The sequence below is a fragment of the Suricata suricatta genome, chromosome 6 (genome assembly GCF_006229205.1).
Source record: "Suricata suricatta isolate VVHF042 chromosome 6, meerkat_22Aug2017_6uvM2_HiC, whole genome shotgun sequence".
Lineage (NCBI taxonomy): Eukaryota > Metazoa > Chordata > Mammalia > Carnivora > Herpestidae > Suricata > Suricata suricatta.
Genome location: NC_043705.1, coordinates 147,334,715 through 147,348,158, shown reverse-complemented (window position 1 = coordinate 147,348,158; position 13,444 = coordinate 147,334,715). Strand labels below are relative to the sequence as shown.

The 13,444-nt window shown below is 58.3% G+C and overlaps 1 protein-coding gene across 4 annotated transcripts in view; it reads right to left on the bottom strand.

Annotated features, from left to right (window-relative positions):
- BRD9 (bromodomain containing 9) overlaps positions 1–13,438 on the bottom strand; it is a 22,092-nt gene extending 8,654 nt beyond the window's left edge. The window contains exons 1-11 of one of the 4 annotated variants that reach the window (XM_029941114.1): positions 13,338–13,438; positions 12,468–12,682; positions 12,082–12,214; positions 10,619–10,679; positions 9,836–9,980; positions 8,354–8,464; positions 7,587–7,702; positions 6,367–6,499; positions 4,632–4,707; positions 3,655–3,750; positions 2,655–2,784 (exon numbers count right to left, since the gene is read on the bottom strand). In XM_029941114.1, coding sequence (XP_029796974.1) covers positions 2,655–2,784; positions 3,655–3,750; positions 4,632–4,707; positions 6,367–6,499; positions 7,587–7,702; positions 8,354–8,464; positions 9,836–9,980; positions 10,619–10,679; positions 12,082–12,214; positions 12,468–12,682; positions 13,338–13,389 — 1,268 coding nt within the window. In that variant the 5' untranslated portion in view covers positions 13,390–13,438. Of the gene's footprint in view, positions 1–2,654; positions 2,785–3,654; positions 3,751–4,631; positions 4,708–6,366; positions 6,500–7,586; positions 7,763–8,353; positions 8,465–9,835; positions 9,981–10,618; positions 10,680–12,081; positions 12,215–12,467; positions 12,683–13,337 lie in introns of those variants that run through there. The other 3 variants (XM_029941115.1, XM_029941113.1, XM_029941116.1) reach the window with 3 other exon arrangements.
- Positions 13,439–13,444: the final 6 nt, after the last annotated feature.

Here is a 13,444-nt window from a genome sequence, read left to right as displayed (position 1 = left end):
GGTACTTCGGGGCTGGGAGCCGCGGTCTCTGGATGTTCAAAGTGGCCCACAGACCAGTGGTTTACAGAAAAGAGCCCGAAAAGAAAGGTTAAAAACATTCTAGGGGCGCCTGGGAGGCTCAGTCGAGCATCTGACTCTCGACTTCCCAGTTTGTGACCTCTCGACACCCATCAGGCTCTGAGCCGAGTGCAGAGCCTGCTGGGGATCCTCTCTCCTCTCTCTCCCCCCCTCCCCCACTCACGTGCACACGCGTGTACACACTTTCTCTCTCTCAAAATAAACTAAAACGAAAGACAAACAATAAAACTCAAATCTTGAGATTATTTGAAAAAGCAGCAAGTGAACAAGAGCCTGAACGACACAGGGGTAGGGGCGCCGACCCCCCACAGCTGAAAATCTGCACAGAACTTCTGACGCCTCAGCCCGAACTACTAATAGCCTACGACCGACCAGAGGCCTTCCTGAGAACACGGACGTGACCCGACGAGAACGGATCTCATACGCAACGTGCACCAAATGCCACACTCTCAACACGAGACGCGCCGGAGAACACGTCGCGAAGAGGATCCTGAGAGAGAGCGCGCTAACGGCGCCGTCCGAGCGCCTGAAGCAAGCCGCGGGCAAGCGGGCCAGCCACGGTGGACCTGGGGTTTTGTTTTCTTTTGTTTTTATTTAAACTCTCAGTGTTCACCCGAGAGTGTCGTTTTGATTTTCCAACCCCGTGAACACTAAAAACTAAATAAACGGAGAACACTGTTAAAGGGGGCAGGGAGCACGGCCCGAGTCCTGGCCTCCGCGCCCGGGCAAAGGCTCAGACGGGCTTCCCGGAGGCCGGAGCCTCCCATGGGGCGAGGAGGGCTGCCGTGCCGGACAGGAGACCACGGAGGGCACAGAAGTCTCTCCGGGAGTGTTTCAGGAGACGCCACCTGCCATGTGACAGGAGTAGGCACGCTGGAACAGAGTGTCTGGGGAGGTGACGTGGGGACGCCTGGGAGGAGTGCCACTCACAGGTCCAGCTTCTCGCTGCCCGGCACCCAGGGCCGGTCTGTGTGCTTCAGGGGCGGGTGCCGGGGCAGGCGACCACGGTCTGGGAACACCGTGCCCTCAGAACCGAAGGTGACGGCCATCCCTGTAGGGCTGTGACAGGGCAGTGGGGTAAAGGTGGGGGGAGGGTCACCGCTTGTGACACTGTCCTTGCTCACAACAGATTTCCTCCTTGGTCTCCCACTTCTGCTTCTTTGGGCTCACAAAAATCTGGGTTCGGTACTCACCGTATTAAAGGCTAACGGATTTCTCATTGTTTATTTTTAAAACATGTTCTGGGGGCACCTGGGTGGCTCAGTCGGTTAAGCTTCAGACTTCGACTCAGGTCATGATCTCACGGTTCGTGAGTTTGAGCCCCACGTCAGGCTCTGTGCTGACAGCTCAGAGCCTGGAGCTGCTTCCAGTTCTGTGTCTCCCTCTCTCTCTGTTCCTCACCCATTCATGCTCTGTCTCTCTCTCTCTCACACAAAAATAAAACATTAAAAAATTTTAAAATGAGAAATAAAAATAAATAAATAAATAAAACACCTCCTGTATTCTGTTCGGAATTAAACAAAAATCTAGGGGCGCCTGGGTGGCTCAGTCGGTTAAGCATCTGGCTTCAACTCAGGTCACGATCTCGTGGTTCATGGGTTCGAGCCCAGCGTCAGGCTCTGTGCTGACCACTAGCCCAGAGCCTGGAGCTGCTTCAGATTCTGTGTCTCCCTCTCTCTCTGACCCTCCCCTGCTCACACTCTCTCTGTCTCTCAAAAATAAATTAAAAAAAAATTTAAAAAATAAACAAAAATAAAAATTTAATACGGAAAGAATCCACATCTCCGAGATGAGCCAAACTTTCCTTTCCTCCTGAAGAATGAAGAGACTCCACAGGCAGGACCCCCTTCCACTTGGCACCCAGAACACAACAGTTCTCCAGACACACAGCGCTGCCTTCGTGATTTCAGTACCACGCCCCAGTCATGGGAGGGGACTCAGCCGTGTCCCCAGATTCTTCTGTTGAAGCTCTAACCCCAGTACCTCAGACCATGAATGTATTTGGAAACAAGGCCTTCAGAAGGTGACTAAGGCTGAAGGAGTCTTCAGGGTGGGCCCTAATCCGTTTCAATTAGTGTCTCTAAAGGAAGTGGAGACTGGGACACAGACTCAGAGAGGAACGCGCAGGTGAGGACACGGACACCAAGGCCATCTACATGCCACGCACAGAGGCCCCCGGAGACAGCGGCCCTGCCCACACTAGGGTCTCGGACTCCCGGCCCCCAGCACCGCCACACGACAAACACCATTGCTTCAGCCACTCGGGCCTGGGAGCTCTGTCTCGGTGGCCCCAGGGGACGAATACAGCCACAAGCCAGACTCCAATGAAACCAGGAAACAGACTCTAACGCCATCGGTTACACACATACCCGTTCTTTAAACGACAGCCTGGACCGTCACCTTTGCGAAGTGCAGTTGAGTTACCTGAACTTCAAGGCCAACCCCCGGCAGACCAGCGGTTTACGGAACAGAACCCGAGACTCTCTGCCGTGCAGGCCCGCTGGCCTCCCGCAAACCGCCCGCCACGGCCCGGCCCGCCCCGCCAGGGAGAGCCGTCCAGCCGAGCGCCCGCTCACCTCAGCGCACACTGCACGCCCGTCTCGTCCCCGTAGGCAGAATACAGCAGCTCCGACTCATCCGACTTCAAGTCGCCGAACACGGAATTGTGCATGGAAAGCGCAGTGGTGGCGCTGGAGAGGAACGTGACTGAGGGCAGGAGAGGGAGGCCACAGGACATGAGACCCCCATGCGGCGACATCCGCCAGGACGCACTCGGTCCTGCGGGCTGTGCCCCCGCCCTGGCCCCCCTCCGCCCGGTGACACGGCTGCTCCCAGCACAGGTGAAGCGGTGGCAGCTCTTAGGCAGAATCAGCACTTCGGGCTCTGCAGCAAGTGCAGACTCTGGTTTCCAGGCCGCAGGGAGGGCATGCACTGCCAGAAGTTTCCTGCTGACGGGGCTCCCGTCCCGCCCCAGACCCTGCCGGGAACCGAGCCCACAGCAGGAGTGGGTGTCAGGGCACCCCTGCCGGTGTCCCCATGTGAATGACGTCAGGGCTCGAGAGGAGCAGTCTCAGATGCGCCCCCCATATTAGACTCCAGCAGCACCACGGTGTGACCATCACGACGTCCCCAGACCCAGCCAGCTGTCCCCAGGGAGAAGACTCCTGCCTGCTGACACACTCCCAAACTGCAAGCCAGCCTCAGATGTCACTCGGCCACAAACACACGTGCGGCCAGCACGCCAGGCCCTTCCCTCCCGCCTCCACCGCGCCCACCCAGCCCTCCGTCTCCCACCGTCATTCTCCAGACACCCCGGCGCACCCCTCACCCACGGTCAGCACAGGGCGCACGCCCACCCACCAGCATGAGTGGACGGCAGAGGAGGAGCGTGCCCAGGGAAGTGTTTGTTCCCCTCACGGGAAAGACCTTCATTTGAGGTGACTGCTAGTTTCAGAGCCAGAATCCGGACACACTACTAAAAACAGGTGAGCCAGGACCACCGTGGGAGGTCCCTGGGCCACCACACCTCTGCTGACTCCCTGACCCCACGTCCCTACCTGCCCACCCCACACTCACCTTTGCCCCTCCTCTCGTCTTTGAAGCCCAGTGTGGTAAAGCCGGGAAGCAGCTTGCTGGACAGTGAGCTCAAGTCCACTGGGTGGGTCTCCTCCTCTGCAACGGGACCAGGCTGTGAGCAGGGGGTTCGGGGAGTACCCAGCCCCGGCAGCGGCTCAAAGTGGCTCGCAGGGGCACGTGGGGAGGGCACGGGGGCTCTCTGCAAGACTAGCTAAAATCAAGTTTACAGAAACCACTACAATTCGTGGGTGCCTGGGTGGCTCAGTCAGTTAAGCATTCGACTACTGATTTTGGCTCAGGTCATGATCTCATGGTTTGTGAGCTCTGCACTGACAGTGCAGGGCCTACTTGGGATTCTCTCTCCCTCTCTCTCAAAATAAATAAGCATTTAAAAAAAAAGGAGCCACTGTGATTCTCAAACCTTAACTCTGTCTGAGCTACAAGATGATCAACTCAATATACGTTTCAGAGACAGACGGATATGCAAAGGCTGCCGTGCAGGTGAACAGAGGCAGCTGTGCCTCCGTCAGGCTCTTCCTCCACAGGATGACCACGCGGGCACGCCTCCACACACACGTGGGCACCCCCCACGCTCTGCGGTGCTGCGGGACTTCAGCACACTGACTCCTCCCGGGGCCTCCGCTAAGGCATGGGGAGTCTTTGTGACGGCATCAGGAGTCAAGCTGTGACCGCGCAGCCCTGTGGGAGCACGGCTCCACACCTGCTCCTGCGCCAGGCCCCTCGGGCAGAGGTCTGAGCAGCACTCGGGCCCCCCTGGACCACCGCCCTCCATCCACGCGTCACGCAGAGGCTGCGTGCAGGGGGACGGACGGGAGCAGAACACCAGATGGGACTCCTGTCTACTCTGGGCAACTGAGGCCTGCTCTGCAGGGAAAACCGTGATCTCACACAGGCTCTGAAACCCGCAAGCCCCTTGCGCTGCAGAGCCCGACCCCGGCCCGCGCGGGGCCACGCACCGTCGGCGTCCGGCTCGGCTGCGTTGACCACGCTGTAGAGCAGGCTGCCGTCGCTGCTCTTCTTCAGGTAGCCCATCTGCAAGGAAGCACACTGAGGGCCGGCCCCGGATAGCCCGCCGCGACGCCCCCAGAGCCGAGGCGTGCGAGCCTCACGCGGACAAACCCCAAAGGCCACGGGGCAAGTGGCGTCTCCATGGAAAAGACCGCAGAGACCCTCTCGTAGCTCCCTGAACTGGACTTCAGACCTGTGGGCTCTGAAAGGACTCAGGCTGGCTCCTGGTCCTTCCCAAGGAGCTACGGCAACAGGAGGCTTCACCCAGAAACCGCCATCTTACAGGATGTCAGAACCTGAGCCAAATGGGCTGGTACAGGACCCTGGTCACCAAGTGCCATGCCAGCGGGCACTCGAGGCTCCATCTCTAACACGAGGAACTTACTTCCACTTAAAGAAAGCCATTGAGTCAAAGTACCCTTCCTCTAAAGGCCCCAAAGAAGGTCCAGGAGGGGTACCTGCACATCGGACTGGGGAGAGAGGAGGGAGGCCTTTGGGCCTGAGCACAGGGTGGAGAAGACAGGAGCCCTGATGCTGACCATGTCAGCACTGACCACGTAAGTACTAAGTACTGGCCATGCGAGCACTGATGGTGTAAGTACTGACCGTGTGAGCACGGACAGTGTAAGTTCTGACCATGTAAGTTCTGACACGTGCTGACCATGTAGTTACTAAGTACTAACCACGTGAGCGCTGACCACGTGAGCCCTGACCATGTAAACACTGACTGTGTGCACGTAAGCACTGACCATGTGAGCGCTGACCGTGTAAATGCACTGAAGGGAACACAAGTCAGGTTCCTCGCTGTGGAATTACAACCCAGAGGGAGAAAAGGGAGCAGGCCCAGCACTGGGAGCAGTGGGGGTTCGGGTGTGGACACGTGCCTCTGATGACCACACGCAGGTGAGCACAGCCCTCCCCCTACAAGCTACAGTCTGTCCACGCTCTTTCCCGGTCCCGCGGAGGCGGCACCCGGGGCCGGGAGACTCCGGGGCTGAGGCACGCCGTGCAGACCAGCAGGTCCGGCAGAGCAACGTCAGCTACACGGGGAACTTCACACTCTCCACCAGGAGGGTTCGAGATAAGTAGAACTTCATTCTGATATGCCTCATGTAACCCGGCACATGCAAAATGTCATCACTCAAACTTCTTCACGGACCGCTTGATGCACGCTTTGAAAACGTGCGTCTGAGACGGGGACGTGAAGCTCTGCGCGGTTGTCACGTGGGCCGCGCGCGCGCGCGGATGAGACCTCGGGTGGACCCAGGCGAGTAAACATGTCAGGCCTGACGTCACCTCTGTCCTTGTTACCGTGACCACCAGGGTTAAGAGCTCACGCAGGAGCCGCACTGTTCCTGCCGACGTGCTGGTTTACTCTGCTCTGAGCGTGGTGGGGCGGCACCCACAGGCCAGGCCCGGGGGACCCACAGGCGCCGCGGAGTGTGCGGACGCGTGCACAGCCGCAGGAAGTCGAGGCCGCGGCGCAGATGCCTGGCAGGCCCGGCCCCGGTCCGCCGGAGGGCGATATTCCCACTGCAGGGTGACCTGCCCGCGTGTCCCCACACCGCATAACACTTCTGTGAGGGTCCTGCCCGCGGGGCACCACCCCGGATACGGGGCCGGGGACAGGATCCAACGCGAGCCCGCGGCACGCCAGCTCTGCCCAGACGCCCCCAACGCTACCTTGCCCCCTGGGAGGAGCCGGTTGATCCTGTCCCGGGCCTCGTCGGCTGCGTGCTCCACCAAGGCCAGCACGTGCTCCTCCGCCGTGCTGTCGGTCAGGCTGCAGGCGTTTCCTTCTGGCTCAAACGTGCAGCTGCGAAGCAGGAACACCACCCTCGTCACCGGGAGGCCAGGGCGCCCTGCCCCCACCTCCCCCACGGCCGGTCCCATTAGGGAGCTAATGAAGTTCCCATTAGCTCCTCGAGGTCACCAGGGGCTGGGAGCAGGGACACGAAGCACTCCTCGACCCCGTCCTGTGGCTGTAACTGCAGCAACACACGATGCTTCCACAAACAGCAAGGGAAGCCCAAATGGCCGCCGGAGCTCTGGGTCAATCCTAAGAGCACCCTGACAGGAATCTCACTGCTTCCAACATCATTCAAGGCACCGTGAGAGAAAGAGGCAAGACTCTGTGGCCGGTGGAGACACTAGCAACAAGAGTGAGCTGGGGGCACAAGGTCGTGAAGTGAAAGGGGCGTCCTGAACCCTCAGCAGGCGGCCTCAGACCCCATGTGAAGAAGATCTTTATTCAAACAGCCAAAGGCCTCTGGGTGCAGTGACCAAGGGAGGTGGCCTCATCTGTGGAAGGTTCTAGAAACAAATGGATGGACTCCATCCAAGGAGCTGTGGGAGCAAACCCTATCTGGGGACCCCGAGTCTGCAAGAAGGCCCTCCCTCTGGCCCAGGGTGTACGGCAGCAGGAGTTGGGGGGTCGGGTGCGACGAGAATCAAGCCACCCCCTCCCAACTGTGCCACCTGCCCAAGACGGACAGCACAGCCCCCCCCGCACTGGGGGCGCCCAGCCAGGCTGCCACCAGGCGTCCTGTGCAAGGGGGAACTTCTTCAGAGTGAAGGACCAACACCCACTTTGTGGGAACAGCAGTGGCCAGACAGGCTCCCATGTCACACCTGGAACAGAGCCTGTGTGAGGCTGGCAGGGGCTGTCCGGCCTTGTGACCCCAGGTCCGTTAGCGCGACAGAGGCTCTCCTCCAGGACAAGTCCTGGCCGGTCCGGGTGGCCAGCCAGCTGCCTGGGAACACCTGCTCCAGGGGACCGGGCTCCTTCGGGCAGGTGGCCGGTCCACAAGCTACTTGGTAGACGGCAGCGCCAGCCCAGCCTCAGCCTCGCCCACAGTCCCGAGGGGCGTGGCCCCCACGACAGCACGAGTGTCTCCCGTTACCTGATGACTTCTCTACTCGGCCTTTTGGATCTCTTGGCAGTTTCTACTTGCACAGGGGCCACTTCGGGAACAGGCTCCTCAACAGCTGTATCTGCGTTGCCCAAGAGAGCTGCCTGCTGAGAAAAATCCATGTCCTGCATAAACGACACGCTGCGCTTCAAAGCTAACAGCCGCTCCTGGAATCGAAAAGGACAGAGCAGCAGGTCTTTACCTCTGCCTCGCAGCCGAGGTGCCGCTGCGCCGGGCGGGGCGGGGACGGCCGCAGCCTCACCTGGCCGGACGGCAGACCCCCATGGCGCTCCCGCGGGAGGTGGCGGTGGGAGCGCTCGGGGCTGGCGAAGGGGGACAGGCCGATCGGGCACAAGACACCGGTCCTAGAGGCATGACGCATGCAACCTGGCTCATGGGACAGATCTGGGAAGCCGTTCCGGACGGCCAAGACGTCCCATCTGGACTCAGTGAGGCAGCCACATAAAACAAATCACAGGCTGGCTGCAATCCATCAGACACCCAGACTTAGATCGACAGATCCAGAACTTTCCAGCAACCCTAAAGGAAACGTTCCAGCTGGGGCAGGAGCAGAGAGAGAAAGTGCCTGGAGGGGAGGACGGCCTGGCACATCTACCCTGGAGCAGAGGGGTCCACACCACGGCCAGTGATGGATAGATGGAAGCATGTCATTCACACGGGGTGAGGTTTTGTTTAGGCATCAAAACACCAAGGAGAACTCTCATTTGTGGGGCTCCTCGCGGCCCTGGGCTGCTTACTTTGCTCATCATCTTAAAGCCTGCGTGGAGGATCTTCTTGGCTAACTTGTAGTACACGGTGTCCGGCCTGTTGTAGGTCATCGCGTTGTCACACATCAGTTTGAAATCTGCCTGGAGGGAAAAAAATAGGGTCTGTCAAATTTGAACCACTAAGACAGAAGCAAAAACTGAATGCCTGTCAAGAGGCTAAACCTGAGTGAGAGAGAACTGAATCGGGCTCTTCAGCTTAACAAGTGGTTTGCAGACTCTCAGGAAAGGCTCACAGTCCTTCCAGGGACAAGCCTGCCAGACCCGGAGCTTGAACTCACGAACCACGAGATCATGACCTGAGCTGAAACCAAGAGTCGGACGCTTAACAGACTGAGCCACGCAGCTCCCCTCTGTCTCCAGCTCCCCCACTCCGGAAGACGTTGGACGTAAATAGAGGCAAGAAGTGACAGCCAGGTCCACTTAAGTAAAAGTAAGGGATGAGCTGAGAACTGAACACATTCGCAGCCTCTCCCTCCAGAATTTTACCACAGAATTCAAATTTTGGTCTATTGATAATTTCTCTAATAGTTTCAGCAAAAAGGCTTTCCCTAAGAACGGAGAACCTTGCTGAACACCGTGAGTCTTGTCACCCTAACCAAATTACATCTGGCACAGGTGAGTCGGCCATGAGGACGCATAAGAACACCTAAAGTGAGCCGGGCCCCGAGCGAGCCCCAGGGCTGGTCCCAAGCCAAGGTCCGCGGGCTGCGCCTCGGGCCCTGAAGCCCCCATCCTTTGCAGGCCTTGATGCAGTCTTGAGGATGTGGCGGAGGGGGGACACTGCTCACCTCCAGGACTGTCACTCAGCCGCAGAGCAGCAGATGGGGTCCCAGGAGGAAGGTGGAGGCCCGTGGGCTGCCCGCCCAGTCCCCTTTCGTGGGGCACCACCTCTGTGGCTCAGCAAACACCCTCAGTCAGGTCACCAGAACATGAAAGGTAAACTGCGAAGCCTTCCAAATTTAACAGAAACTAAGAAAGAAACCTGATGCCCTTTTCTAAATGACATCATTACCAAAGCTGTCACGCACTCACCTTGATCTGCTCTTGGTTTCAGAGCCAACAAGCAATTCCGACCTCACAGATGTACCAAGAAACAGAGTTCAGGGCTACACACCAGGGAGTCGTAGGAATTTATCATTCAAAAAAAAAAATTAAATGAGTAAACCCCCAGTTACTACGAAATAAAACTAAGAATTAGAAAAACCATACTTCTAAAAATACTGATTCTGGAGTCAGACCAAATCAGACGTGCTTTTGCTTGACCCCGCGTTTTTCTGTGGCTTCCAGAAAGACACCGGTTTCCCCAATGCAATCTTTGGGAGACCTCGGCCCAAACGCTCAGAGCCCCATGGAGACTTGCAACCAGAAACAAGCGGACACGTCCAGGGTGCCCACCGGACGCGAACACACGGAGAGCCGCACAGGTCGTTTCAGACGCTGAAACCAGGTTACCTTAAATTCTGTGACCGACTTGTACTCGTTGGCCACGATCTTGTCTTTCATCGTACCGAAGTCCATGGGATGTTTGATGATCATCGAGTACCCGGGAGCAATCGCATCCGTGACGGGAAAAGCAAAAAATCCATGAGGATCTTTTCTGAAAACAAAACCATTTTTATTTGAAGCGGAAAAACATAAATCTAGATTTCCAAATGACACAAAACCTTTCATGATAAAAACACAACTCACCAAATTTTGTCTTAAAATTAAAAATAAAATTTATGCTCTTTAGAACTGTAGTAGCTGTTTGATGGTTAAAAATTCCAAAACTAGGGGTGCCTGGATGGCTCTGTTAAGGATCTGACTTGGGCTCAGGTCATGATCTCAGGGTTTGTGAGTTTGAGCCCTATGTTGGGCTCTGTGCTGACACCCTGGAGCCTGGAGCCTGCTTCGGATTCTGTGTCTCCCTCTCTCTGTCCCTCCCCCACTCGCGCTCTGTCTCTGTCTCTCAAAAATGAATAAACATTAAAGAAAATTTTTTTTTAATTCCAAAATTACTATCCTGTCTCCAGCCATGACATCTGCATCATGGCGACCCTGATGCCCATCCCCCCACCCCGCAGCAACCCCGCCCTGCCCGGACTGAGCACAGGAGCTCTCCCCCCTGGGAGCCCACCCCCCACCAGACTGAGCACTACCCAGGGCGCTCGAGGGGTCTGCTTCACGGGTTCAGAGGTGAGGGAAGAATACCTCACAAAGGAAGGTACCTCGAATGTTCCCAACCTCAAGCTTTACCTCTGGAGCTGGCGGAGAAAATGCTCCAATAATTGCTGAATAGGCGTACTCTCGTTCTCAGCTGATTTAAAAAATACAAAATAAAGATGAGTCAAAACACTCTGCTATCAGGTCACTGGAAACCTCCACTTCACAGCATGTCCTGTTTCACAGTGGTTTAGGCTCCAACAAGAACTGGGCAGACCAGATCCGGTCTCGGTCCCCCAAAAGCTCAGCTGGGCGCGAGGGGCATCCACCACAGCATCAGTCCCCAAAACCCCTTAGAAAGTGCCAATATTTTAAAGCGACGACAGGGAGCTATCACTTATCAATCTGTGAGAGTCCCCCTGTCCCAACTGGGCCCCGTACATTCCAGACACGGTACAAAGACCAGACACAGAGGCTGGGTTTCACCAGCTATCATTTTACTTGGGAGTCTGGAACCTCTGACCACACCTCTGCTCCCCCTCTCTGTAAAACAGGGGTACAAATGCAACCTCACAGGGGTCCTTGTGAGGACGGCCACTGACTACACCTCTGGGCCCACAGTGTGGAAATGCCGGGATAGGTTCCGCTCTCTAAACTCCAAGAACACGTGTGCTCTTGCCCAGAGCCGTCCTCTGACGGCCACACCCAGCACCCAGACCTCACTCCTGAAGGCACTAAGGGTCCAGGACTCCTTGGAGAAACGGCTGGTTCCAGGGCTGAAGCAAACAGGAGTGCAGACCACGAGTGGGCCCCGATAGTGACCGTGATCAGAGCAGGTGTGAACGTCGGCCCTTCAGGCATATAGAGGGGCAGCACTGCAGGCGTGACCTCAGTCTAGCAGTTACTTGACTAAGCTCACAGGGACCAGCGACTGTACCGACTCTGTAGGCACGTTCACCTGCGGGACTGCTGTTTCACGCCTGACCTTCTCTCCTCCCCACCGTGCCCAGCGGCCCGGGGTCCTTCCTGCCTGTTCACCATGGCGAGGACTTGCACGACGACTGCAGTTCCAGCCCGCCTGCTTCCCCCCACACCACCAGCAGTCAAACCCAAAGTCAAGGGAAGAAACACTTGAAGCAAAACTCCCTCCAATTCAGGTCCTCCTGACCATCTGAAAGCCCCTGAAGAAAGTGACCGCGGAGCAGAGGGCCCCGAGCGTTCCGGACTCTCTCCTCCGGTGAGGCTGGCACCGCCCCTGTGCTTGCCGACAGCCTCAGTAACTCATCCTTCCATCCGTGATGAGCTCGTGAGTTTTAAAAACAAACAAACACGAGAAAAGGGACACGGAGCAGGAGTTGCCTAAACCTTGCTCTGCAGGTTCAAAGGTGACAGAAAGACTTCAGGTCCAGCTACACTTGGCACGGTCCTGGAAGAGAAAACGCTGTCCCCTCTTTCTGCACTGTCCCAAGGCGCCGAGAAGCATGGCGCCAGCCACTGTGTCCCGGAGACCCGGTGGCAGCTCCAGGAGGGCCTCCCCGCACGGCCCCTGCACTCGCCTGGCTGCGTCCTGCACGCTCGCACCGGCCTGTCGGGGGGCGGCTCCACCTCCACCTTCTTGCCGGGATCGAAGTCGTCGGCCTCCCCCTCCGAGTCACCATGCTCCTTTTCCCGCTTCCGCTTCTTCTCCTCCTGTGAGGCAGAGGCAGGGCAGCGAGAGCAACGCAAGCAGTTTTAAACAGGCCTCCTGGAACTGAGCGAGAACACGAGGCTGAGAGAGCCAAGCGCCCTCCGGACTCGCTTCTCGCTGCAGACGCCCACCTGCCATGACCGCCGCCGGGCTCAGGCCAGAAACCCAGCCCCTGGCCTGCCCGGTGCACTCCGCCACAGACGGGACGGCCCCCCTCAGGCCCCGCGGCCCGTGCGCGCCGCCACCCTGCTCTACCTTTCTCTTCCTCCTTTCTTCGTCGTCAAGGTGCTTCTCCTTCTCGGATTTCTTCTTCTTCTTCTTCTTCTTTTCTTTATGACGCTCTCGCTCGTGGTCTGACCTGTCATCATAATAACTGGAGTCGTGCCCAGACCCCGACAGCTCCGTCACTTCACTTCCTCCAACCTTGAGGACCAGCTTCAGGGGCTTCTCCAAGGGCTTGTCCGTGTAATCTGTAGACAGAGGCAGCAGCTTCGTGGTGTGCCTGCCGGGCGCAGAGACACACGGGGCCTAATGTGAAGGAGGGACGGGGCGGACGCCCGGGTGCCCCGGGAGCAGCTCGTCAGGGAAAGACAGTGAGTCAAACCCCTGGACCGTTATCGCCCCACTCCCTCGATGCTGCATGACCTCAGGGAGGCAGTTCAAGTCACTCTGTCAGGAGGCCACCAAGCAGGGAGGGGAGCCCCGGAGCCTGGTCCCGGGTCCCTAAGGTCCCGGGCTGTGCTCATGCCGCCTGTCTTGCAGCAGACACAGGCCACCAGGCTGCAGGAACGCACAGGCGGGACGCGGGTGCCACACAGAGGCGAATTTCTCCAAGACCAGATGAGCCAACCGAGATGCAGGAGGCGGCCCGGATGCCCGACAGCCCTGGACCCCTGGCCCGGAACCCCGCCCGCTATCTCAGAATCCTCGCCCAGGACCCCCGCCCGCGAGCCCGGGCTCTTCCCCCAGGACCAAACCGCGTGCCCAGGGCCCTCGCTCAGGACCCCCGCAGGCGTGCCGGGGATCCTCCCTCGGGGTCCCCGCCCGCGAGCCCGGGAATTTTGCCCGGGACGCCCCGCCCGCCCCCTCACACGCCCGGCGTCAGAAGGCGCGCCCGGCCCTCACCCTCGTAGGACGAGCGCCACTCGGTCTTGTGCTTCTTGTGCTTCTTGCCCATGGCGGCGCGGGGTCGGGGCGCGGGGCTGAGGGCTGCACCCTAGCGCGGCCTGAGC